The 26,754-nt window shown below is 41.5% G+C and overlaps 3 protein-coding genes and 1 non-coding gene across 7 annotated transcripts in view; 3 read left to right on the top strand and 1 right to left on the bottom strand.

Annotated features, from left to right (window-relative positions):
• The first annotated feature begins 1,467 nt into the window (after window positions 1-1,467).
• Tmem167b (transmembrane protein 167B) lies at window positions 1,468-9,184 on the top strand. Of its 2 annotated transcripts, XM_046467269.2 has the most exons (3): window positions 1,468-1,624; window positions 3,505-3,636; window positions 4,544-9,184. In XM_046467269.2, exons 1-3 carry the CDS (start codon window positions 1,615-1,617, stop codon window positions 4,624-4,626), a joined length of 225 nt encoding a protein of 74 aa, XP_046323225.1. In that variant the 5' UTR covers window positions 1,468-1,614; the 3' UTR covers window positions 4,627-9,184. The 2 variants fall into 2 exon arrangements, 1 of the variants encoding a protein (XP_046323225.1); XR_009228853.1 differs by lacking the exons at window positions 1,468-1,624; window positions 4,544-9,184 and adding an exon at window positions 1,641-1,848 and having other exon boundaries at window positions 3,505-4,537.
• On the top strand, window positions 8,772-9,178 carry LOC124108748 (small Cajal body-specific RNA 2). The gene has a single exon (XR_006856758.1). It is a non-coding gene; the product is annotated as a small Cajal body-specific RNA 2 (non-coding RNA).
• A 6,356-nt stretch (window positions 9,185-15,540) lies between the features above and the next one.
• On the bottom strand, window positions 15,541-21,577 carry Cfap276 (cilia and flagella associated protein 276). Its single transcript, XM_046467286.1, has 5 exons — window positions 21,386-21,577; window positions 17,428-17,544; window positions 16,660-16,775; window positions 16,083-16,204; window positions 15,541-15,680 (listed from the first exon to the last, which is right to left on the bottom strand). The coding sequence occupies exons 1-5, from the start codon at window positions 21,464-21,466 to the stop codon at window positions 15,610-15,612; spliced, it is 507 nt and encodes a 168-aa protein (XP_046323242.1). The 5' UTR covers window positions 21,467-21,577; the 3' UTR covers window positions 15,541-15,609.
• A 968-nt stretch (window positions 21,578-22,545) lies between these two features.
• Elapor1 (endosome-lysosome associated apoptosis and autophagy regulator 1) overlaps window positions 22,546-26,754 on the top strand; it is an 83,496-nt gene continuing 79,287 nt past the window's right edge. For all 3 annotated transcript variants that reach the window (XM_046467258.2, XM_046467260.2, XM_046467259.2), the window contains exon 1: window positions 22,546-22,781. In XM_046467258.2, the coding sequence (XP_046323214.1) occupies window positions 22,629-22,781 (153 nt within the window). In that variant the 5' untranslated portion in view covers window positions 22,546-22,628. The remainder of the gene's footprint in view (window positions 22,782-26,754) is intronic.

The following is a 26,754-nucleotide window of genomic DNA, read 5'->3' as shown; positions in this document are numbered from 1 at the left end:
CCATTTTTGTTGTTTTTGTATATTTTCCATCCCCACCACATCCCCACTTCTGTTTTCTCAAGTAGTCTATCCTGACTCAAGATTTTTTTGGCTTGCTTCTCTACTTCATCTTCTAGAAGGCCACTGTAGTGACTTTTTTCTTCTATATAACCAAGAAGGCTGTAGCCAGCAGATGGCACTGAAGCAGAGAGGGGCAGAATTCCTTTAGTTCCAGACAAACATTGTGGATCTTTAACCTTATAATTTCAGCTCTAGTATGGTACTTCTGACTGGATCCTAATAAAGTGGGCCGAGTTGTGCACAATTAAAAATTTTGATTTGTATAGTAGAATCTGTAATTTTGTCTCTTTACCCTACTTCCATCATTAGATGATGATGTCTTTCATCATGTTGTCAAAGTGTCTTCAGAGGAAAGCTGTCCAAATGTCCCCAATTTATGGTTACAGTGGCTGAGGTGTATTTCTAAATACAGGAAATAATTGAGACTCTCCTAATAGTTTAAGAAAAAGAAAATCCATTCACAAACATTAATCTGAATGTTTCCAACATGGCAGACCTTTAAGATCTGAAATATGTTATTTTTTGCTACAAAGTTCCTTAGTTCATTCCGAAGAATCAGATGCAACTCGACTAGATTTGCATCAGGAATCAGAAAGAGCCAGGCAATAAGGGCAGTTCCAGAGGCAGAGGGGCTGCTTCCCCAGCTCCTCCCCCAAAACCAAAGGCTTTACATATCTATTACTAAACCAGCTTACTAGTGCAGAGCATAGAAACAGAGAAAAATCATATTCCCAATCAAACATGTCCAACACCCAGATACTGGGGATATTTTCATTCAGCTTTTATGGTAAAATGTTAGTTACCTTGCTATAGCATACATTTCATGTGCGATTTTTATTGACCCACTTGGTTCTCCTCCAATGTCTTCTCTTGAAGTTTACCTGATTTTATTACAAGTTCTCATCTTCTTTGGGGGAACTGGACGATTTGGTTTTGTTTCTTAGTTAGAAAGCTCTTGATCCTGAAAGTCTTGTGAGGCAGCGAACAGAGTCAACCTCATAAACCTAGATGGTGGAGAAAAGGAGAGAAAACGGAACTGTTTCTTAAGCACTGGTGTTGGAGCTCTCTTAAGTGGAAGAACCAGAGGACTGAAACCTTTCTGTTGCAGGTGGGATGCAACATAAAGGCTGCTTTACAAATACACGAAGAGCAGCCACCAAGGCACATAACCCCCAGCATTTACTTTCTCAAACACATCACCGCAGTCCAGCCAAGTTTCGTCCCAACACTAACTCCCCAGTCAGCCTGAAGCGGCTCAGTTACCATGACCACAAAGGAAACCTCGCGGCCCCCCACCCCACACGTGCTCTCCTTAACCCACGTGAGCGCGCAAGCGCGCAAACACCACCTATGCAGATCCTCTAACTCGACGATTGGCTAGCAAGTCCTGATTGCGTTCGGCGCTCGCCTCTCGGTCCTTGCGCTTGCGTATTGCGGCTTCTGCCTGTCGCCTCGGCCCGGATCGGGAAGTGACAAGCGGGAGTCGGGTTTCCCCGCCTTCGCCGCTACCACCGCTGAATCCGGACCCCTTACCCAGGCCCGAGCCTAGCCGCCATGACTAACGGTGAGGGTCGGTGCCCCGAGCGGAGGGTGGTAGTAAAGGACGCGGGGGAAACTGGCGGGCGGGGCCGGGACTGACGTGGCCGTTCTCCCCGCCCCCTCCCAGCCCTTCCCCTCTCCGCTTCTCGAAGCCCTTAACTCCTTTCTCGTGTACTTCTCTGCAGGTTCCTTCTTCCGGTGCTCATCTAGGTCTCTCAGTCCCTCTCCTGTCCACATCTCGAGCCTCAGGTCTCTACCCCTCTTTTCCTTTCCAAGAAGTTCGTTTTGGCCCGGAGGAGGGCAGTCTCCAGAAAACTAGTGTTCTTTAACCCCAGGGAGGAGAGAATACTCCTTCCCAGCCCCCTACTTTCTCGTACTTTGGAACTGTAGGCTGGTTAAGAGGATCAAGAAATCACCGAGGATATCAAACCTCACACTTTGGCGAGTCGGGGGAGGTGAACGTAGACCCTCCCCAAAGTTCTTTTAAAAAATGCCGGAAAGCCTTCTCTTGCTTAATTCTAAAGTCCTAACTGGGTCATCACATCTGGAAACTCTGGCTGGTGTTGCAAAGGATAGATTTAGACACTACCTTTTCTAAATGATATAGTAGTTGTCACCCTGATCTAATTTTCCCGGTTTCTTCAAACACTTTATAGACATGATTTCTGAAATCCAGGGAAAGGCAGGGAGCAGGCCTTCTATGGTCTTTACAATCAGCCTTTCAGAAAAGGAAAAGAAAACGTCTTTTAGGCAGTATAACTTGAAGGGCACAGGAAAGCATTTCTCAAAAGTACCTTGTCCATAGGTGTGGCATTGAAGACTATTATTTCACCTCCTTGTGAAATTTTGGCAGCGTCTGCAAATATTTATGGGAGGAAAAGTAGCTCATGAAGGTATCATTCTTCCTAAAAACTGTGTGTGTATAATTTGCTGGACCTAGCTATGAGAGTGTTTTACTGGAGGAGGAGAGACGCATAGTGTGGTCCAAAACTGGCAGACATTAGCTATACACAATATCAGTTTGGAACTTCCCGGATAGTCAGAGGTCTCAGGACGTTACCCAGAGGAAGAAATAATCCGAACCTGGAAATAAGAGAGCATTCTGGCACATAGTAGTTGCTGAATAATTTGTGTGTGTGTCTGTGTTCCACTTGTGCAGTCCAGTATTATTATTACTTGCAGTAAGGTAATTCATTGTGCTCACCAGTACAATTTGAATTTACATATATAAAATACAGAACTGAGAGCTTAAAGTTTTTTGCTATGTCAAATGATCAGCTTTTTAAAATACAAGAATGTGTTGTTATTCTGGCAGAAATTTGGTTTGTAAGTAGAGTATCATGCATGAAGTGTAAGCTAATTATAAGAAAATGGTATTCACATGAATTCTAACTCTGAAAATTTTCATGAAGCTTTATTCTTTGCCTCAACATTATATTCTTCACTAACAGATGTAGATCAGACAGACTTGGCTAACCATCGAGTTCTCCTTTATTACATGAGTGGTTTAAAACCAGAACATGTTTAATTCTCTGTGTTCAGGCTCCAAGGATTCTTATTCCTCTCTCAGCCCATTGCCAACACTGGAAGGCTGATTCCACATAAATCTATACACCCTACTCAGGATTCTAGTTTGGGAAAGGTGAGGGGAGGAGGCAGTGAAACTGTTGTAAAGGGGATGTCTACAAGCAATTTTGGTGAGCAGTAAGGTAACATTGTAAGTCTCAGGACCTTGGCTCTCTCTTGTCAAGTGTTGGCACTGCCATTTGATACTGTTATCTTGATATTATATAACACTCTGTCCTCCTTAGCTGAGACTCACACTTAGCCCTTTCTCAGCTGGTATTACCTATTTCAAGTTGGATCAGCGCTGAAAGTTTGTTTTTTTTTTTTTGTTTATTACAGTGTACTCCTTGGATGGGATTCTGGTGTTTGGTTTGCTCTTTGTTTGCACCTGTGCCTACTTCAAGAAAGTACCTCGTCTCAAAACCTGGCTGCTATCAGAGAAGAAGGGAGTTTGGGGTGTGTTTTACAAAGGTAAGGTCATGTCTGGACAAAGGAGGAGATGGCCATCTCTGGACAGTGTGGTGTTACGAATGGGGTGTTATGAGCTGAGATTATATTTGATTCCACTTTTAGAAAAAAATCTTGAGATGAAGTCTGAGTAAATTTAGAAAACATTCTTATTTCACTAATGGAGTCTATGAACTGAGATGGAGTCTGGTAAAATTAAGTAATCATTTTACAAAATTGAAAAAAGAGGTAGCCCAGAACAGTGATGCACACCTGTAATCCCAGCAATTTAGGAGGCAGAGGCAGGAGGATCTCAAGTTCAAGGGCAGCCTCAGCAAGTTAGCAAGGCCCTAAGCAACTCGTGAGACCCTGCCTCAAAAGAAAAAAAAAGGTGGGTGGGGCTGGGGATGTAGCTCAGTGGTTTAGTGCCCCTGGATTCAATCCCCAGTACCAAAAGCAAAGAAAAAAAGAGATGAATTGTGAATTTGCTATTATTTAGGCGATAAGTGTTTATTTTAGCATCCAGGAAAGTTCAGTATTCTCTGTGGAGTAAAAGTGTACAAATTAAGCTAGTTTTGACTGGGCTGGAGGGGAGGAATATTTTACCACTGAAACCTTTCCTGATTTTCTGGAAACAATACAGTGTAAGTTTTGATTTAACTAATGAAGATGTATTTTTACTTTTTATTTTGGGTATCTTCAATTGGAATCCTACCTACCTAAATCTTTTTTCAAAATAAGGTAAAAAATAGAAATAATGTATTCATCGAGAACCTAGAGCATAAATGTAGCATTTAAAAACATTCCCAGGTTCTTGAAATTCTTAATAGATCTCTTTGTTTGTAACTAGAAATTTTAGAATGTCACCTGGAATGTTAGGATTTTTGTGAACGGCTGGGAGTGATTTCTTCTTTCTATTTTTGCCTGCTAGCTGCTGTGATTGGAACCAGGCTGCATGCTGCTGTGGCAATCGCTTGCATCGTAATGGCCTTTTATGTCTTGTTTGTAAAATGAATTACAAAATACCCAACTCATCAACTGCCAACCAAGGGGACAGGGGTGAAGAACCTGTTGGAGGCCTGGACCCAGTGTAGGAGAGTTCAGCCAAAAACATCAATGTCCCCAAGGTGACATCACAGCATCTGCCCCTGCCATATGTGAGGAAAACTACTTGTGGTCACGGATGTTATTTATGCTTTAGGGGACTCCAGAAAGCCAACTTCCTTTGATCTGTGTGTAAATTGGCTCTCAGCAGTGAACATATAATGTCCAGTTTAATTACACCCATCAATGATAAGATTATATACCTCCTGCTTTTTAAAAACCTGTCACCTGGGCTAGGGTTGAGCTCAGTGGTACAATATTTGCTTAGCATGTGTGAGGCCCTGGATTCAATTCTCAGCACTGCAAGAAAACAAAAATAACACCAACATGTCACCTGTTTTGTTCTTCAACCCCGCATCAGGATCTTTTCAAACTGAGGCTTATAGGGAAGGACATAGGCTGTGTTCAGACCTCTTGAAAGGAGAGATAATTTTCAAGACTTGACTTTTTTTCACTGTTTAATATGGTTTTGGCAAATTGGGGAGGGAGGGTACCAGGTGGGAAAAAGGAGTTATGAAAGGCCAGGAAATTGCTTGGTTTTAGAAAATTGTCTTTTATCTACTTACCTGGGAACATGAGAGAGAGGCATGGCTCTCATTGCAAAAAGAGAATAGATGAAGCAGCTTGGTGTGTGCTGAGAGCTTGAGTTTTGCCAAGAGAATCTGAGCTCATATAAAAATCCAGAAATTAACCATCTGTGATGAGACTAAAGAGCAGTGATTAAGACAAGAAAACACTTCCTGTTCACCTGTATCCCCAAAAGAAGACTTTACTCAATCAAATGGTATATGAAAAATGAATCAGCTGTTGCTATTTCCTAAGGCTTTTTTATATTTTCTAACTTAGTGCTAAATACTGTTACTCAGTTTTAAATGCTACCACTAGGGGAAAAAGAAACGGTTGAAGAAATAATTGTTTAATATATTTGCAGTTAGAGGAGAAGATATAAATTAGCATATTAATTCATATACTAGTGAATTCATCTAGTATAAGAATTTATTGTGATATTATATGGAAGTGTTCTCATGTTATAAAAGATTTATACTTAGTCTTTGTGTTATGGCAATTTTTAGTTGACTACCTGTTTTCTTGGCCAACTGCATTTTCTTTATATCACAGTCTTTTTCATTGTTTCTGGAAATTATTTACTGGGGAAACATGAGAAATTCAAACGAGAAGTTGGTGATATTCGTTGGCATGTTTGGACAGTTCATAGACTCCATTAGTGAAATAAGAATGTTTTCTAAAGTAAAGGAGAATAGAACTTTACAATTCAGAGAAAAGAGCTTTTTCATTGACTATGGCAATTCCTGAGCAAATCTTTTCAGATGACAACATTTTCAGGAAAGACTTTTCTGCTCCCTCCTCATATATGCAGAATCAGCTGTTGGATTTGTGAAGCTAAGAACTTCTGTATATGAAAAAAAGTCTAAAACTAAATTATAGTAAGCAAGCATAGATAAAGATCTTCCAGTTGAATTGTCCATTACAGCAAAACTTGACTGTGGACAAAGTTAGCTGTGGATATCTCCTGTATGGCAATAAATTAATTTGTCTTTTGTCTGTTTTCTATAAAAGATTAAAAGCTGCTAGGAAGTTTAGGTTCTACTATATGCAGTTTCATGCTTTGAGGGATCCTACAAGTACAGACATCATCAAGTAAACACTACATGTCTAATCATCTCAGAGTTGTGGCTGTTATCTCTTCAGGGATTGGTCCACAGGATAAATTTCAGTTATTCATGTTTCCAATTGTCATTTCTGGAATCTTTCATATGAGAAAGGAATAGAAAAGAAAAGTTACATCATATGGTGTGAATTTGGAATCTGTTGGTCATAGGGAATGTCTCCCTGGGAACAGGTTCAGCATGTTTTGCACTTGTTATTTGGTAGCTTTAATGACTTGTTTTCTAATAGGGCTAATGTCTCTAAGTTTGGTGCTTAGAGCTGCTTCATATTTTAAACTAGTTCCATTCCACATTGTAGTTCAACCAATTTTTATAACTGCCTGGGTGGGTCATGTTGGCCTAGACTCTTTGAGTGGTGATATTTTGAGATTTTTCATTCCAGAATGTACCAAAAAGTGTACAAGGTGAAGATAATTTACAGCAAGAAACAAATACACAGCCTATTTCATTTCTTGATTTTATATAAACAGAAAAACAGAAACTTTAACTCATTACTTTGGTTGATATGTCATACTATTTTGGCTAAAAATTATAAAAATTGTTCCTCTGGGGAAGTCTTAGGGGTGGGGGCATGAGGAGAGCAATATTGCCTCAAATTCAACTTGGTATCACCATAAACCCTGTGTACCAGGGTAGAATGAAGTCAGCTCCTTTTTATAGTTGAAATACAGTTTTTTTTATTCATCAATATCTGCACAAATCCTTGAAAATAAAATTTCTTTCCCTACAATATTTGTCCATTTTATTTGACACGTGATGAATTTGTTGAACTTTTTTTTTTTCAGTACTTCCCTTGCATTCTGGTGATAGCTCACCTATTTAGTTCACATTAGTGAATGTCTTCATTCCTGTTATCCACTTTTGAGGGTCATTGAATGTATGATAGAGTTGAGAATATATGATAGCCTAGCTTTCTCCTTTCAGAGGAGATGAGGTTTCATAAAACTTAGGTATATTGAATAAGGTAGAAAGCACTCACCCAATACATTTAACCTGCCTCTGCTACTAAAATGTAAGTATTATCTCCCATAATCAATGAAGTAATTTATTCAAATGAAGTTTTTCAGGTAAACCAGCCAGGCACCTAAAAAAATCTTTCAGCCAACAGAATCTTGTCTCATACAACAGATATTCCCCTACTCCCTATTTGTTTATTCCAAGTGCCTGGCACATATACAGATTATGACTTCAGAAATTATTTCTATTAATCTCTAAAATTCTTTTGCTTTATCTTCTCCCTACACTCTAATTTCATTGAAAAAGAAGGGAAGAGGAACTGAGATGTTGAAAGTTGTGATCTCTACTGTGAGAGGTGCCAGTTCTACTTACATAATCACTATTCATTTTTTTCTTTTTGGTGGTATTGGGCTGCTGCTATTTTTCACTATACTTGTGGACTTTGAAAGTTAGACATGTTTTAATGGATGTGAATGTAAATGACTGCCACACCATCAAGTTCTGAGCAGCCAGAGGGCTCTGTGAGGCAAGGGATATGCCTTCCTATCTTTACCCATTTCACAGATACCCTGACCACCTAGTTTTTGGATTTAAATATTCCTCGGGGGCTGGGGATGTGGCTCAAGCAGTAGCACGCTCACCTGGCATGCTGGGTGTGTGTGGGGGGGCGCTGGGTTCGATCCTCAACACCACATAAAAATAAAGATATTATGTTCACCTAAAACTAAAAAATAAATATTAAAAAAAAAATATTCCTGGGGCTGGGAGTGAGTGTGGCTTAGTGGTAGAACATGCCTAGCATGGGTGATGACCTGGTTTTGGTCCCCATTACTCAAAATATGTATCAAGAAAAACAAATCTAGGGCTGTGGTTGTGGCCCAGTACTGGGTTCAATTCTTAGAACCACATAAAAATAAGTAAAATAAAGATATTGTGTCCATCAACCACTAAAAATATTTTTTAAATGAAAACTCGATTCCTCACCTTTTCTGTGGTGAAAGATGCTTGCCTTCTCCCTTAGAAGAACTCTTGGAGCAGCTGATGCTCTTCTTGGTGGTGACCATCGGTCACTCTGTCCGTGCAAAGTGAACCATTCACCTAAAAATCTGACATTGAATCATCTTATACTCAATATTTTAAAATTTAAGACAAAAATAAAGTCGAGATAAAAGAAAACTATAGATGTGCATATGAAGGTTTATATGAATTAATATAAAGATAAAAAGACAACCACCATTCAGTATTAATTCAGTCTCCTCTCCCTAAGGCCTCCAAGCCACACGAGGGCAGCAGGACGCGTCCTGGACAAGATTGTGCTAGGGAGTCACCAGCCTATGGTGGGTGGCTTCTCCCAGAATCCTCCGCGGCGGCGGCGCCGGAGGGTTTAAAAGAGGGTGCGGACTTCCGCTGCCTCACGGGAGGGAGAGCGGCCTGGGCTGAGGCGACTGTGTGTTGTGTTGTGTGGAAGGTGCGTGTGGGCCCAGTGAGCGAATGGACGCTCGAGTGTGTGTGCGTGGAGCGTGCAAGGCGAGTGCGTGTACCCCACCTGCGCCCCTCCCCCCGCCTACACCTTGATCTTATTTGATCGGGTCGTGACCCCAGCCCCGCCGGGCCGCCCCGAAATGAAAAGCTCTCCTCCTGCGAAGCCCCCTCCTCCGGGCGCTGTGCAGTGAGGCCCTTTGGGCGGCGGCAGCGCCGCGGTCCCTGAGGTCCCGGAGCTGGTCCAATGGGCCCGGTGCTCAGAAGTGATGAATTGATCAGATAGACGAGGCCGGGCCTGTCCCGGGCCAGTGATTATCGAGGCGATTCTGATCTGAGCCCAGGCCACAGTCACCGGCCACCGAGCTTCAGGACGTTAGGGCAAGCACGTTACCGATCTGTGGCTGGGGCCGCTGACGTGCGGAGGCGGAGAGTGAATGGGCCGAGAGCGGTTTCCCTGCCTCGGGCTGGAATGTGACCGAGGCCTTCCCTTTTTTCCTTTTAGGATAGGCTTCTCTCTCCCTCCCGCCCCCCCCCCCTTCTTCTTTTTTTTTTTTAATATCTTTATTTCATTTTTATGTGATGCTGAGAATTGAACCCAGTGCCTCACGCATACTAGGTGAGCCACAAACCCAGTCCCCCCAATAGGCTTCTTTTTTGACTGTGGTACCCACGCAGGTGCCCCCAGAGCTAAAGGCACCCTACAGTCTCTGCCGCTAAGGTACACATTAAACTTACAGGAATACACATTCCAGGGATTTGCCCAGAATTTAACGAATTAGAATAGAAATCTAGGAATTTTTCTTAAAGCATTTAAAACTTTATTTTTTTTTTCCACCAGGGATTGAACTCCGGAACACTCAACCACTGAGCCCATCCCAGCCCTATTTTATATTTTACTTAGAGACAGGGTCTCACTGAGTTACTCAGCGCCTCGTTGTTACCGAGGTTGGCTGTGAACTCCTGCTTCAGTCTCCTGAGCTGCTGAGATTACCACTGCGCCCTGCAATTTTTAAAAATTTACACAGAAAAATTGTACATATTTAGGAAGTACCATGTAATGTTTCAGTGCATGCATACATTATATAATATACACTTTAGGCACTTTAGGTAAATATTTCTGTCTGGAAAAAGTATCTTTATGATGAAGACATTCAACATTTGTGTTTCTTCTCTCTGGCATTGAATCCAGACTTAACCACCGAGCTACATCCCCAGCCCGCTTTTTTTTTTTTTTTTTTTTTAAGACAGTCTAAATTGCTTAATGTCTAGCTAAGTTTCTGAGACTGGCCTTGGGATCCCCAACTGTACTCACCAGCATAAAGAAACCACATTTTATTCCTACTATGAAAGCAACTTTTTTTTTTTTTTTTTTTTTTAATATGAACGAGATGGTGTGTATTTGCCTTTCTGTGCCTGGCTTATTTCACTGAATGCCTTCCAATTCCATCTGTGATGTTGCAAGTGACAGGATTTCACTCTTTATGGCTGTACAGTATTCCATATTTGTATATCACATTTTCTTTATCCATTCATCCATTAGTGGACATCAGTTGTTGGAATTTCTTGCCCTTATGAATAATGCAGCAACAAACATGGGAGCGAAGATGTTTCTTTAACATACTGGTTTTATTTCCTTTGGATGTATACCTGTTAGTGGGATTGCTGAATCATATGGTAGTTCTATTTTTAATTTTTTGAGTACCTCCCTTACTGTTTTCCATAATAGCCATACTAATTTACATTATACCATCAGTGTTCCCTTTTCTCCACATCCTCACCAGCACTTGTTATCTTAGTCTTTTTGATAATTGCCATTTTAACTGGAGTGAGATGATATTTCATTGTGGTTTTAATTTGCATTTATCTGATGATTTTGAACTTATTAATACCTGTTGGATTGTCTTTTGATAATTATCTATTTAAGTATATTGTGCATTTTTTATTTTTTGTTTTTTGAGTTCCTTACATATTCTGGATATGAATGTCTATAGCTTGCAAATATTTTCTCCCATTCTGTAGGTTGTTTTCCTTCACTATGTTGGTTGTTTCTTCTCTGCAGAAGCTTTTCAGTTTGACATAATCCCATTTGTTTGTCTTTTTGCTTTGTTTCCTGTGTTTTGGGCGTCTTATTTAAAAAATCCTTGTCCAAACTGGCTGCAGTGGTACATGCCTGTAATCCCAGTGACTTGGAGACTGAGGCAGCAGGATCAGAAGTTCAAGGATAGCCTCAGCAACTTAGACCCTGTCTCAGGAAGGACTGAGATGTAGCTCTGTAGTACAGCATCCTGGGTTCAATCATCAGTACCCGCTCCCGCAAAATAATCCTTGTTTATTCCAATATCCTGAAGTAGTTCCCCAGTTTTCTTCAAGTAATTTCATGTCTTCCATTTAAATCTTTAATCCAACTTGAGTTGATGTGTGTTTGTGTTGAAAGGGATCCAATTTCTTTCTCTGTGTGTATATCCAATTTTCTAACACCACTTGAGACTGTCCTTTCCCTAAAGCATTTTCTTAGCATCTTTGTCAAAGGTCAGTTGGTTGTAGTGTGTGAGTTTACTTCTAGGTTCTCTGTTCTGTTCCATTGGTTTTTTTTTTTTTTTTTTTTTTTAATGCCAATACCATTGCTGGTTACTGCAGCTTCACAGTGTATTTTAAAGTCAGGTAGTGAAATGTCTCCCACTTTGTTCTTTTTGCTCAATGTTGCTTTGGCTGGCTGGTTGGGTTTTTTGTTGGTGGTGGTGGTGGTGGTGATGGTAGGTTTTATTTGTTATTCTATAAAAAATTTAGGGTTTTTTTAGTTCCATGAAGGATGTCAGTGTTATTTTGGTAAGGGTTGCAATGAATTTGTAGATTGCATTGGGCAGTATGAACATTTTAACAATATTGATTCTTCCAATTCAAGAACCCAGGATGTCAACCATTTTTTTTTTTTTTCTTATTTTAGAGATTTTTTTCACCTCATGGGTTAAAATTTATCCTTTGGTTTTAGTTTTGTTTTTGTGGTACTGGGGATTGAACCAAGGGCCTCAGGTGTGCCAAACAAGCCCTCTATCATTGAACCACATCCCCAGCCCCTTGTTTTTTAGTTACTGTAAATGGAATTGCTTTCTTGATTTTTTTTGGATTATTCACTATTGGCATGGAAACACCACTGATTTATGTATTTTGATTTTGAATTCTACAACTTTATTAAACTTGTTTATTAATTCTAGTAGTTCTTTGGTGGAGTATTTGGGGTTTTCTACACATAGCATTGTGTTGTGTTCATACAATGACACTTATTATATATGGACTTTATTATGCTGAGGTATTTTCCTTCCACACCTGGTCAGAGGTTTTATCAGGAAGGGATGTTGAATTTTGTCACATGCTTTTTCTGTATTTATTGAGATGATCACATGATTTTTATCCTTAATTCTGTTGACATAGTGTATCATGTTTATTGATTTATATGTAGTGAATAAACTTTTTAATGTGCTATTGGATTCTATTTGCTAGTATTTTTAAAATATTTATTTCTTAGTTGTATACAATACCTTTATTTTGTTTATTTATTTTTATGTGGTGCTGAGGATCGAACCCAGGGCCTCGAATGTGCTAGATGAGCACTCTAACGCTGAGCTACAACTCCAGCCCCCAGCCACAAACCCAGCCCCTATTTGCTAGTATTTTGTTGAAGATTTTTACATGTATGTTTATCAGGGATATTGGTCTATAGCTTTGTTTGTTGTGTCCTTGTCTGATTTTGTAAAACGAGTTTGGAAGAATTCCTTCCTTTTTAGTTTTTTGGAATAATTTAAGAATAATTAAAAAAAAAGGGATTAGTATTCTTTAAATGCTTGGTAGGGATCTATATTTTATGAATGTATGTATGTATGTATGTATGTATCTATTTATTTATTTATTTATTTATTTATTTATGGTACTGGGGATTGAGCCCAGAGTGCTTAACCACTGAGTCACATCCCTATCCCATTTTAAAATATTGTATTTAGAGACAGTATCTCACTGAGTTGTTGAGGCTGGCTTTGAACTCAGGATCCTCTTGCCTCAGCCTCCCAAGCAGCTGTGCTGGGTGGGATCAATCTATCTATTTTTATAGTCCATAGGCTTTTATTAATTTATTTTTACATTTATTATGTCAGGAATTCATAGGGAATAGGTTCCAGCAGTCCATGCTCCTTTTGTTCTCACAAAATGTGCTTCTCTAGATGGAGCAGGCTGGTGCTGCAGCTGAATCCAGTTACCTTTCTCTTTAGATTCCTTCTTTTTCTGATCATTTTCCTTCACGTTTCAGGAAGCTGTCCCGGCTCTCGGGGTGCTTAATATGCTCAATACGTACATTAATTCTGTTGGCAGGAATCTTGCCCTTAACTTGATTATTCACAACAATGCCAACAGCATGGTGGGTAACATTGTAGACTCTCTCAGTTTTGCCATTATTACTTACATTTGTGGAATATTCCTTTTTAAACAGCACCCATTCCCTTTAATGTCTACAATATCACCCTTCCCGTAGATTTGCATATATGTGGCCAAAGGAACAACTCCATGTTTTCTAAAAGGCCTAGAGAACAAATATATCAGGTTCCTCTCCTCTTTACCTTTGTTTGTCATTTTGGTGAATTACTGGAAGATGGTGGTTCCAGCCAGAAGGCTTTATTTTTATATTTATTTTTTTCCAAAGAAGCCCATTTTATTACTTTCCTTATAGAAGTCCTGTTCTTTTCCATGGTGATTGATGTGCCTTTTCCACAAATTCCAACCTTCCTTCTACCCATACTCCCCATGTCTGTTAAAGTGTATATAGAGATAGCAGATACATTTGTTAAGGGTTTTGCCTGATATCAACATTAGATTTCCAGTGATTTCTTCTTTCAGGTACAATGTTTCAATCCATTCATTCTTCTTCCAGTCTTTCCTCCTCCTCCTCCTCCTCCTCCTCCTCCTCCTCCTCCCCCCCCCACCATACAGGGCCTACATTTAGAGTGGTTTTTCAGTTTCCCAGAACCCCAATTTTGTCATATATTCCAACCATGAACCACTTTCCAGAGCAGAAGGGTGAGCCTCATACAGATTAATCCTGGAACACCCAGAGGCCACGGAAATCCAGCCCCACAAGCTCTACCCCCCCCCCCCCCTCAAGAGAACTGCCATTGCTCTGAACTCTCAACAGCACGCCTAGCTCAAGAATGAGGGCTAGGCGGCTTTTAAGGAGATGATTTCAAGGACCATTCATTGGTCTCACATGGGTACTAAGCTGGAGGTGGCCATCTTGGCCTTATCAGGGTCTGTATTTTTAAAAGCTTCAACATGGACAATAGTAATTCTGTTTTTGTGCTGAGGATCAAACCCAGTGCCTTACACATGCTAGGCAAACATTCTGTCACTGAGCTACATCTCCAGTGGTAATATAATCTGTTAACTGCACATCAGGTGATTGATTATCCAAGGAGTCACCCCTCTCTACCAACTTTAGCTATTTTAAATAATGAGAACTGAAATTTAATATTGCCATGTGCCAGCAAATACTATCTAAATAGAAGGTCCCAATGGAAAGTTTGGTTTAAGGACTATATCTGAGTACCTGGAAGAAACCCTTTCACAACTGAATTAATGCATACATTGTCAGACAATTAGACAATTAGTGTTATGTTCTTGGTTATCAAGAATACTCATGTAGCTTTGGGATTTTAAATTGGTGAATATTCATGATGTGTGGAAAAGCATGATACACACACTACAATCTTAGTCACACAACATGGGATATGTGTATGTACATGTACAACCTGGAGGGACATGTCTAGCTAAGTTGCTTGTGACTGGATGACTTTGTTCTTTGTGTTTTTATTTTTTCTGTAATGCACGATTAGCTTTTAACTTAAAAAAAAAACACCTATTTTTTAAAATGAATATTACGCAATATTTTAAAAGATCCTTGGGCCATTTCTTGTCCAGTCTTTATGAACACAGAAGGTTCTTGGGAGTGACTTATAATTTTAGAAACCACACTAAAGGATTATTTTTTAGACACCTTCAAACCCAAACACCAGATTTTTTTTTTTTTTTTTTGGTGTGTGGTGCTAGGGACTAAACCCAGGGTCTTGTACATGTGAACTCTACTAATTGAGCTATATCCCCAGTCAGAGTTTTGAATGATGTTATAAAAGTAAACACAAGTTATATATTATAGCACAAATTGACAAGGAAAGGGAGTTGGCTACCAGGCAAGGAGACAGAAGCAGCGTTAGAGATTGGATAATGGCAAGTAGCCAGAACCAAGGAGATGGAACCTTCCAAGAAAAGTAGAATCTAGCAGATGACTAAACCCAAGAAGTCTGAATGTATAAAGTATGACCTTAGCAGAAATATTAATGCTACTTAGAGCTCTAAAATTACAGTGTTCCATAAGATCCTCAAGAGAGTGGGCTAAGTTTTGTTTCCTCAAAGATTTGCAAGAAATGTTGAGTGGATAGCTCTTAATGGTTAGATTAACTTCAATTTGCAACATGTGAATACCTGTGTCTGGCCAAAAACAATGTTGTTGTAGTCTAAATCTTTATCTCTTCAGCAAGACTAATTCCAAATTGCAAATATACCCAATAGGATTACTTTCTAGGAGTTGGGAAATTTCTGTCCCATGTTTTAAGAGCAGACAAGAGGCACCTCACAGTTATAAGTAACGGACATTTCATGCTTCATTTTGCACAAATCTATTTAATGGAAATAGATGGCAGGATGTCCACAGTCCACTGACCTGTCAACACTAGGTGGAGAAGAAACCACCATCATTCTTTCGGGAGTAACCGCCATTGGTGGCTGCTGTATGAGGAGACACTGGAGAAAAGAGAAGAGGGATGAGCTTGAATTTTTAATCAGCAGTACATTATGGGAACTATAGATTTTTCACAATAGCTGGAAAACTGGCATATGAAGGACTGATGGGAGGTATAGTTCTACTCCCAGGTGTCTTCCCTGCTGAAAATGTTTATTGCTTAAACCTAAGGCTCACCTGAGAGGCTCACCTGAGAGTCTCTGAAAAATTGAATAAATTTCCTAGCTCTACAGTCAACATGTCCCCTGGTATTAGTGTGATATTTACCAATTTAATCACTGCTTTCCAAGACCCTCAGTAATCCCTGATCTTCCCTGCCAGCCATTAGCCTCAAATCTGATTCTTGGGTCCATTCAGGAAGACTTGCACTATCTCATCTGCCCACTCAATTTTCTAACCCTCACCTATGGATCCCTGGACGCTGTGGATACATTCCTTCTTAGGATTAATCCAGTGTCTGATGGTCCAGGAAGTGATGGGGGGTGGAGCAGGAAGGGGTAAACATTCCCCAGACAGGCACTTGGTTCTAGAAGATGGTGTGGGGCAAACAAAGGAGAGTAATCAGAGAAAGATGAGGAGAGAAAGATAATTGCCAAGACCTCAAAAGTAAAGTAGACAGGGCTGGGGCTGTAGCTCAGTGGTAGAGCACTTGCCTAGCATGTGTGAGGCACTGGGTTCGATCCTTAGCACCACATAAAAATAAATAAAATAAAGGTATTCTGTCCGTCTTCAACTACAAAAAATAATTTTTTTAAAGTAGACAAAGCATCTTTTTTCCCTTTGGAATTAATGAAAAGTTTTGCTCATTTATACAGATGAGTACAATCTTGGATGGTTTCTGTTCATTTTAGACAATTAAAATACAGAAAGTACAGATAGATGTAAAAACAGAGAACTTTGTGCACAAATTGGTAGCTATCAGTGACATTTCACGTTGTATAACTGGATGGCAATCTACCAAAGAGGGTTTCTACCACTTACTTGTGGGTGTCCTGGATAGTCTCCTGGTGTAACAGGATCTCACTTTTGTTCTTGAATGCCCCACTGTGGTGATCATACAAGGTGGTTAAGCGGAAATCCAGGTCATCCTTTGGTATCTACAGGGGAAGTCAGTTCCCCCAAGGTTAACTTGGTCACCTGTGCCTCCATTTTAGCCAAGTTCTATTGTGTTCGTGACTATTCCCCAGAAATATAATGTTGGGCCTGAAATCTACCAACTCCTTATGACACTAAATTGTCGTGCATGATGACTTCCTAATTTGTCAATATGAAATTGTCTCCCTTGGGCTGGGGCTGTAGCTCAGTGGCAGAATGCTTGCCTAGCACGTATGAGGCACTGGGTTCAATCCTCAGCCCTACCTAAAAATAAATAAAGGCATGCTGTCCATCTACATCTACAAAAAAAAAAAGAAGAAGAAAAGAAATCGTCTCCCTTATGATTACTTTCAAGGAGTGGTGACATGGCAATATTGTCCTTGAATTTGGCTTAATAAACTTGACCTTATATTCAGTTCTTGTTTTAATAAAAAGAATATAAGAAATCTGGTAAAAATGACTTGTTTCAGATAACTGCCTGGAGCAAAACCCAAGCCTTGTGACTTGATAAATTGGTTTTGGATTTGGTAAGATCTCAGACTGGGGCCAATAGGAAAGATGATGAAGCAGTCAGGTCAGGCTACCTGCATTATTAGTGGATATTCATGAGTCATAGGTGGACAGAAAGATAAGTAATATTTCAATGCTAAGTACCGTGGGATTAAAAAAATAGGCATCCTGCCTTATGGAGTTGATTGTGGGAGTTGAGCTGAGTCGACTCCAGGGTTCCAGTTGTTGATCAAGGTGAGTTTGGTTCTTGTGTGGCAATTTCTGCAAAAGAGAAAACACCCATGGCCTAGTTATAGAAAATCTTGTTGATATGGTAGCATCAGGGACATCTGCAAAAAGAAGAATGATGTGGGGTAAGACTCCTAGGTTTTCTTAGAACTGGAAGAAATGGGCCAGGAATACAGAGAAAGGAGTGAAATGGGATAGGGCTGGGTAAAGAGTAGGGAATAGGTAGGGAAAATGATGAGCTCAGGTTTTGGCGTCCTGAGTTTGAAGAAAAAGTGAGACTACTAATTCATTTGGCAGGAAATCAGAAGTGTGCAATTTGGGAGGAGAGCTTAGAACAAAGTAATAAAGATCAGGGTTTGTCTGTATGCCTCAGTAGTTGAAGCCTGCAAGAAGTCTGACCAAAAGGGAAAGCCAGCTCTTGAGGATTGCATAGTATTATAGCTGGGAGTGGGGAAGGTGCCATGAGAAGCAATCTGGGGCAAAATCAGGAGTGCAACATTTAAGTAGGTGAGAAAAGCTTTCAGTAAGCAAGGATGTGTCATTCATTGTGTTAGGTTTGGATCTAGGTATGTCCCTCAAAAAGCTCATGCAGCAGTGTTCAGAGTTGACAAGATTGGATTACGAGAGCTGTGACCTCATCAGTGGGTTAATCTGATGGATTAACAATTTGGATGGACTGCTGGGTGGTAACTGTAGGCAAGCTGGAGGAAGGAGTCTCTGGAGGCGCAGTTTGGCAATTATATCTTGTCCCTGGCTCCTTACTGTCCCTCTGCTGCTCTCTGGCTGCCATGAGCTGAGAAGTTTTCCCCCACCATACCCTTCTGCCATGATGTTCTGACTTACCTCAGGTCCAGAGTAATAGAGTTAGTCAACCATGGACTGAACCTCTGAAACCATGAGCCAAAATATAAATTTCCTCCCCTGAGTTGTTCTTGTCAGTTATTTTTTTGTCACAGTGATGGAAAGCTGAATAACACATATTGATTGAAGGCATGTCAGAAAAAAAAAACCCGTTGAACAATAGTACTTTAAATAAGCCCCACAAGCATGAATGTGTAAATCACAAGTTGATTTCTTCATTACATATAAAATGCCATATTTTTCACCACTGTATATCCAGGATCTAGCACAGTGACCTAACAAATGGTATTCGAAAAATGATACTGGATGAATCAATGACTGAATTCCAGTGAGTATAACTACAGTGGATTAGAAACATTCAACTTATATCCAATGTTGTAACCTTTATTCCCCTCAATTCGGCAAAGAGTTGTTTGACTTAGCTCAGTTAGACCTTAATTGAACAGTAGTATTGAGCCCTGTCCTATCATTGACAGATGAAAACTGAAATGAAAAAAAACCCAGCAAATATAAAATATGCAAGAATAGGCTCAGATATCCCTTGCTGTGCGTTTGGGCAGCTTTCCTCCCACTCTCTTTGAAGTCTGCACAAGGCTTGTCATCTCTATCAGCCTAAGAATGAGATTGCCTTTCACTGAGAAAGTTGAGTCTGTCAAGCACAAAGGCCACCTACATATTCACTTTCCTTCCTTCACAGGGAAAGGGAGCCCATTTTACTCAAGAGTAGCCTCCCTGGACCCAGACCTTCCCTGTGTGTGTGCTTCAGAGACCTGTACCACTTGCATCTTCCCCCGCCCCCCACCCTGTACAGGGATTGAACCCAGGGACACTTAACGACTAAAACCCAGCTAGTTTTATTTTTTATTTTGAGACAGAGTCTTGCTAAGTTGTTTAGGATCTCACGCTACATTGCTGAGGCTGGTTTTGAACTTGTGATTCTCCTGTCTCAGCCTCCTAGCTGTTCGGATTACAGTTGTATGCCACTGCACTTGGCCCCTTCTCTTCCATCTTGCCTCCCATTCCTTTATCATGCTCCAGCTACCATATCATGCTCCATCTTCTCTACAGAGCCAGACTTCTTCAAGAAGATGACTACCTTCACTTCCTCCCCATTCCCATCCCCTCTGCTGTCCCATGCAGTCTGGCTTCTGCCTCCAGCACCCACTGAAACTGCTCTTGGTGATCAAGGATCTTTATGGCTAGATCAGGAGAATCCTTCCTCATTTTAATTGATTACTGTGGTTTCTGGCACGACAACTCTGAATTTTCTCAAATGTTCTCTCCATCCTGTGAGTTCAGCTCCTCTTGGTTTGCTTATGGCTTCTATGTCTCAGTTTCCCTCTCTCTGGCCTAGACACAGTGGTATTCTCCAAGGTCTAGTGTCTGCTTTTCTTTTTCTCACATTCACTGGATGAGTTGATTCTCTCCCATGGTTTCAACTACCATATAGATACTGTGTCTCCCAATTACATCTTCAGTCCAGAACTCTCAATCCTGTTGCCTACAACTAATCTCAACAAAAATGTTCCATAGGCACCAGAAAAACAACATCTATACAATTGCCTCAATCTTTCTCTCCAAACCTGTTTCCTTAGGACACCTCATTTCAGTGAATGGTAACAAACTATCAGAACCTAGGAGTTATCTTAGATTGGCCTCCTTTCCTTGGACCCATATCCAGTCAGCCACCAAGCCCTATCCATCGTATCCTTTACATCTTCCTCAAATCTGCACCTTATGGCCACCCCCTACATCACTGCTACAGTGATGTAGGTCCACTGTTTTTCCTCATGGAAGTCGCTGACCCTGCTTTCTAGCTGATTCCTCTTGTCTCAGTCCAGTTCTACCCAATCCACTGTCACATGTGTTTTCTAAAACACCATCTGATTGTATCACTCCAGTGCTTTAAAATCCCCCCCGTGACTCCCACACATCGAGGATGAAATCCCAATCAATTAGCATTGTGTTCACAGTACTCAAACCACCAAGGTCACTTCCCCAGCACTGATCACTCGATGCTTCCATTTCACACGGGTACTTCAGCTCTTACAGACTATGATGTTCCCTAAACAGGCCAACCTCTCTCTCCTTTCCATATATACATCTGATACTTTCTTTTCCTTGAATGCCCGATTCTTGTTTCTTTCCTTCTGATTAACATTCTATCTACTCCTTCACCAGCCCAACTAACTCATAATTGGATGTCAAAATTCACCTGCTCTGGAAAGTGTTCTTTCAAGTTACTGGTTGTCTGGGTACCTTACATATAACTCTGTCACAATACATGTGTCATTGTGCAAGCATTTTTGCTGTTGCTGATCTCTTCTAGAGTTTCTTGAGAGCAAAAGCTCTATCTAGTTTATCTATATGCACTAAGTATTTATCAGAGTACCTTACACATCTGGTATTTAATAAATGTTGGATAAGAGGAAGTTCTTTGATATTGTCATTAAGCCTAAGTTACCATTTAATTACCTTTTCACCTCTTCAAATAGCCCAAACACTTCTCCCAGAAAAGATCCTCTAAATTTCCAGGTCACTGACCACATCATGCTACACACATGTACACACAGACATATTCTGGCATTAACCAGAAGACAGAGACTGTGAAGACAGAAGTAGGAAGCACAACCTGGTGTCTTTCAGAGAACTCTCTCCTACTTCCTATATCATTTCTCCTCAGAGAACAGCTTTCCAAACAAGGGAAGAGGGTAGTTTGGTGGAACCTGAGCCCCAATTATTTGTACTAATCCCTACTTTGAGCTGCAATAACTCCTTGTTCCTCTAGACTAGAACCGTCCTTCCCTCTGCTCAATGGCACTTTCAAAATGTCAGCCAACCTGAACGTGGGGACCAGGAGACAAGGCCAGAGCCGCTTTCTCTGGTACCGAACTCAGTGGCCTCACCAGAGTTCTTCATGTTACCATCTCTGCCCCTCACATCAACAGACTTTCGGCAACCCTACTGGGAGTTGGCGCAAGAAACTTTGGAAGCCTTTGCATACGCATTGTACCTTAGAAGCCGGCAGTTTTCCCAAGCGGGAGTCGTCGTTATCTAATGTAGGTTGTTGGAAAGAGTCCCGGGTGGGAGGCATGCTTAAAAGTTGAGTGAGAAGCTCTTATTAGGATGGGAACCGGAGCAAATGCAGTACAGTCTTGCTCGCGGAGGATCCCGGGTCCCAATTGTTTGGAACGCCCAGTTTCGGTTGCCCGGCAACTGCTCCTCCATCTATGACTGAGATGAATTCCTTCGAGAGAGGCGCCACCTGGCGGCTGAACTTGGGAGGCCCTTAGAGGGGAAGCTGCTGGGAATGCCTAGGAAAGGGGCCGTCGCCGAGCTGCCTGGGAGCCCTATCCTAGATCTGCCCTCCTGAGCCTCAGTTGAGGAACGCCGGTATCTCTCCGTACAGGACTTCTGCAAAAGATATCAGTTGCGGAAAGAAGCCCTAAAAGATGACCCAGAAGTTTCCTTCTCCCTCTCACTTAATAAATGGCTTCTTATTTTCAAAACAGCGAGACAATTAGTGATGTCAAGGGACCCAAGAGCCCACGTGTGGTGCTTGGAAAATTGCCGGCTAAGGCAAACTCCTTGCTTGTACTCGGTCTAACTGTGCAAACCTCAGGGTTGCTCAAAGAGTCGATTGTAAATACAAGGACGGGTGGATGAAAGATCCCCAGAAGTGGTTTTTGCAGTAGGTCATAGGTATTGGGGCCAGTCTTTTGGGAGATGCCTTTTGGAAGGTAGAGATGGAGTCTCAACCTTCTATGGTTTCACATGCCACGTTTGCAAGACTAAAGTTACTCAGAAATAGCCCCTGTCCCGGAAGGGCTGTAGAAAACGGGAATCGTTGGCGGTGGCTTGGAGGATGTTTTCTATCGCGTGGTTTACGCGAGCCCTGCGCCCGCCTGTTGGGCCGGTGGCGTGCCCGCGCGCGTGCATTCTCACCCCGCTCGTGCCAGCGGCGGCGGTTGTCATGGAGACCGGCAGGTGAGCGGCAGAGGCGCGCGTGGTCCCTGCCCCACCCGCGCTGAGCGAGAGAGGATGCGGTTGTCAAGGCGACGTGGATAGGAGGAGAGGACGGAGGGAGGAGGAAGGATGGGCGGCCTTCGCGTAGCCGCAGGGAGGTGACTGAAGCGAGCCCAGCCCCTTGCATCCTCCCCCTGTCTACCTCCCTCCCCTTTTCTTTCCGCCTTCTGCCAGCCGAAGCAGCCGCCGCAGCACCTGAGCCGCAACTGCCGCTCGCTCAGGACAACGCTATGGCTGAGCCCTGTCACAGCCACCATCCCTCTGCCAGAGGCAGAGGAAGAACTGAGAGGCGCACATTCCGGCTTCTGTGGCTGCTGCTCTGGGCTGGGACCGCCTTCCAGGTGACCCAGGGAACCGGACAGGAGCTTCACGCGTGCAAAGAGGTACTGTCCACCTCTCAACCCGACCCCACTTTTGCTTAGAAAGATCCTGGATCCAGGCAGAGACCTTGGGGACCCAGGCACAGTTTCAGTAGACCACAGAGTTTAGATTTCTTTGGGGATGAGGCATGGGGGAGGGAAGAGCAGCAGGCTGGCATCATGGGGAGGCCAGCCCACTGGAGGACTCACGAAAATAGATCACCCTCACACAGCTTGGGGTGCTGAGATCAACGAGAAAGGGCCCAGCTCCAAGAAGTGGAGTGACCAGGGTCCCTGGACTCAGAATGAGTGAGCAAGAAAACATGAATTGTTTTCCAGATGGGGTGAAGTTGCCTGTAAAGTGGTCGAAAACAAAAGATTATGTACATTGAAGCAAAATAGAAAGAGGAAAGGCAGCTAGTGGAATAAGAAAGGAGTTAGAGAGGGGTGTGGGGGGAAAGTAGTGGACTGAAGTAGTAATTTTGTGGTTTAATCATACTTTGAAAGGTGGATGTGAAGGTGAGAGATGTTTGAGAGGGACCGTGGGCTCCCACCAACTCTCTGGTGTCATATTAAACACCCAGCTACTTTTGGGGCTGTTAAATCGTCTTTACAGCCTTGCCGCCCCCAGCATACTTTGTTTAGTGTTTAGGACATTCCACCTTTATCCATATTTTAAGTTTTTGTATATCAAGTTTCTGCCAATCTCTACTCTCCTTCTCTGGACATCTGCTAACATATGTCATAAGTCTTTTTCAAGGTATTTTTCAAATGTTGGCATATTTCAGACAATAGGCAATGAATGAATGTCTTCCAACCAAAAATGACTTCTGAAAATCCTTTGTGGAGAGAAACAAAAGGGCATTAGGAGTAATAATATTCAGTAATTTCTATATTATTGAAATAATAATTTCTATATAATTGAAAGAGCTCTGGGTAGGCTCTTTTTAAAAAAACCATATGGTAGAGGCAATGATAAAATATTTACAAGAACAATGTTGGGGAAGGCAAAATAAAAGTTCTGTTATCTCTGTGAAATGTGAAAGACTTCAAAATACATCAGAGTCCAGCCCTGTAAAAATAATCCCAAATGTAAGTCTTAACTAAGATTTTAAGAGGTTAAAAAATATTCTTTATATTTGTTGGTGTTAACTGATTATCAATAACAGTTCCATCCAGTATGGAGATATATATCTGTATATATGTCTCTCTCTCTCTCTCTCTCTCTCTCTCTCTCTCTCTCTATATATATATATATATATATATATATATATATATAAAGATATTTGGCTTCAAAGACTCATAAATATGTCAAACATGACCCCAGTCAGTGGGATTTTTGACAACTTTCATTAGTCCCTATAACGACTTGCCCCAAGCCATCTACTTTTCTACCACATCACTTTATGACATGTTGTAAAGATGTTGGGAAGAGGATAATACTGTCAGTGACTAGCTCTCTGGCCTTTCTAGCCTATGGTCTAACCAACTAAAATAGAGTCCAAACAAGCTCACTTGCCTAAGAATAAAACACTATCATTTCCTTTTGTGGAAAATTACCAATTCTTATTGAGATCTTGCTTAACTATGGAGAATATGAAATATTGAAGACATTAAACACTTTGTGTCATCTTGGTTTGGAGGGAAGGAAAAATATAGATATTTAAGAACTCTAATTTGTGTGCAGATTTTGCCTTTAGTCCTGTTTAAATAACCAGTATTTGCTTAAGCAAATGGTACTACCACAAAGAGTGAGATTAAGGCAGTATAAAGGTGTGGAGTTCAACATGCCAGGAGTCCAGTCCTGTTACTTGCCATACCATTTTTGGTTCTGTAGAATGGGCATTACAGTAAGACCTGCCTTAGATTGATTTGAGGATCAAAGGGAAAAAGTAACATCTAAAACACAAAATAGTTACTTAACCCTTTTCCCTGCTCAGCTTCTTGGCTAGGAGAGATCCATACCTCACGCCAGGCTGGAAATTTCTTAGGAGCAAGCTCATTGGCCACAGGCATCAACAAGTTCTGTTTACACTCTCCTTGAGCAAACAGTGGCTGCTGAGCACCCTCCATGCCAAAATAATAAGGAAGAAAATAAACCCATTATTACAGTATTCTTCATTTGGCAATATGAACTGATCCAACAAGTTTGGGGGCTTCCAACCCCCAAATGGGGAAAAACTAGTCCAATGTAGACTAGCCCATCTCTGTTCTTAATCTTCATATAAATTTCTTGTGAGCTTGTGTTGGGTGTTAATGGCAGGGACTCTTTTCAGGCCAAGGCTAACCCTAATGACAATAATGCTATATATAGTCCATCTTCGAAACACCTCTCTGGATCTAATCAGGAAAAAGAGAGGTTTAGCTTGAGGCCTAAACTGAGGTGGCAAAGAACTGGGAATTGTACCCTGCTGGACGTGTGCTGGAGCTTGGCGTTCTTTTCACAGTTTTACAATAATCAGGATCACCAGTGGAACTAAACATCCTGTATGATGTTTGTCTTCATGAATCATTTCTTTAACCTGTGCTAGCTCAGGCGAAGTGCTAAGAGCCAAAGGTCTGTTTTCCATATTACAATGGATCTAAATCAAATGAGAGAGGAATAGAAAACTGCCTTTAACATGATCTCCCTTGTCCTGAGGTTGAGTGCTAATTGCCCCCAAAGGGACTTCCCAATCTATATTGAAAAGCTCTTGGGGTTGAGCAATCTGGAAGACATGGATTGGAATAAATTTTTTTGAGTGAGTGATGATTCTGCCCTTTACTAACAATGCAAGTCAATTAACTTTTGACTGTCTTGGATTCCTGATCTGTAAAAGAAGGATGGTGATACCTATCTCACAGGGATGTTGTAAGGATTAAATTAAATTGGAGGACACATGTAAAGAGTCTACTGCATACCTTGACATATCACAGGTGCTCAAGGAATATTGGTAGACAGAAAAGTTAAGCACACAAATAATGACCCATAAATGATGACATAAGTTTAATGTGTGGTCACAATGCAGGGTGGTAGGAGAGAGGCGGATAGGAAAAGAAATAAGAGTTGGGCCCGGCGCCTTTGCACACTCCTATAATACCAGCAACTTGGAAGGCTGAGACAGGAAGATGGCGAGTTCAAAGCCAGCCTCAGCAACTTAGCAAGACCCTAAGCAACTCAGTGCTCAGTGAGACCCTGTGTCTAAATAAAATATTAAAAAGGGCTGGGGGTGTGGTTCAGTGGTTAAGACAAAAAAAGATTAAAAAAAAAAAAGAAAAGAAAAAGAGAACAATTAGTACCTTGACCTGCCTCTGTGATAATCAGTAGCATTTCAATGGGAAGAGATGGAGAAAGTGTGCTTTCTAACTAGAGGGAGGAGCCTGAGGAATGGTCCACGGGTGAACAGGCAGTTGATGCTGGGGATTGCAAGTAGACCGATGGGCTGAAATGTGGAATAACGTGGGGAACAATACAAGATGATAAAGTTGGAAAGTGAGAAACTAAGGGGAGAATCCCTGGAGGATTTCTGGCTGAGATAGCAGCCTGCTCAGAGTGAATTTGCATGAATAGAAAATAAATGTGGATGAGGTAGGTTGAAAGGTGAGAGCAGAGATGGGGTAAAGAGGCCAGTTCAGATTTTACTGAGGTCCAGGATGAGGTTAATAAAGGTACTGCACTGGGATGGTGATAGTGGGAAAAATGGAAATGTGTAGATAGGACAAAGGGGCTGATGGGAGGTTAGAAGATGCAACTGATTAGCTGAGGCATAGAGTGCTGGTGAGGGGCAAGTTGAGGATTTTTGTCAGGATTTTAGAGTGAGCAGTTAGTAGGAGTTCCTAGCCCAGATGCAGAAAGAACAGCATTAGAGAGCAAAGTGATCCCTTTTTTTTCCCTTCCAGCCTCCCTGGGATCAGCCCCTGTCGCAGGTGGTGAAATCCGGAGTCTTTGGCACACCCCTTCACTGTGTGATCGTGGTTTTTAGGTTTTATTTCCTTCTGTTTGGGTCTCACACATTAA

This window comes from Marmota monax, unplaced genomic scaffold, assembly GCF_021218885.2.
Source record: "Marmota monax isolate L192 unplaced genomic scaffold, Marmota_monax_Labrador192_F-V1.1 WCK01_AAM20220418_F8-fsc00181, whole genome shotgun sequence".
In the NCBI taxonomy this organism is placed as follows: Eukaryota; Metazoa; Chordata; class Mammalia; order Rodentia; family Sciuridae; genus Marmota; species Marmota monax.
The sequence above is the reverse complement of the archived record's forward strand: the minus strand, read 5'-3'. Positions and strand labels throughout refer to the sequence as shown.

Coding starts and splice junctions, on each gene's coding strand:
- Tmem167b (XM_046467269.2), top strand. Junction 3,637..4,543: donor TTGGGGTGTGTTTTACAAAG/GTAAGGTCATGT, acceptor TTTGCCTGCTAG/CTGCTGTGATTGGAACCAGG.
- Cfap276 (XM_046467286.1), bottom strand. CDS start 21,466: ATGCCTCCCACCCGGGACTCTTTCCAACAACCTACATTAGATAACGAC. Junction 17,545..21,385: donor GAAAACTGCCGGCTTCTAAG/GTACAATGCGTA, acceptor TCTCTTTTGCAG/AAATTGCCACACAAGAACCA. Junction 16,776..17,427: donor CCTATTTTTTTAATCCCACG/GTACTTAGCATT, acceptor CTTCCCCTGTAG/ATACCAAAGGATGACCTGGA.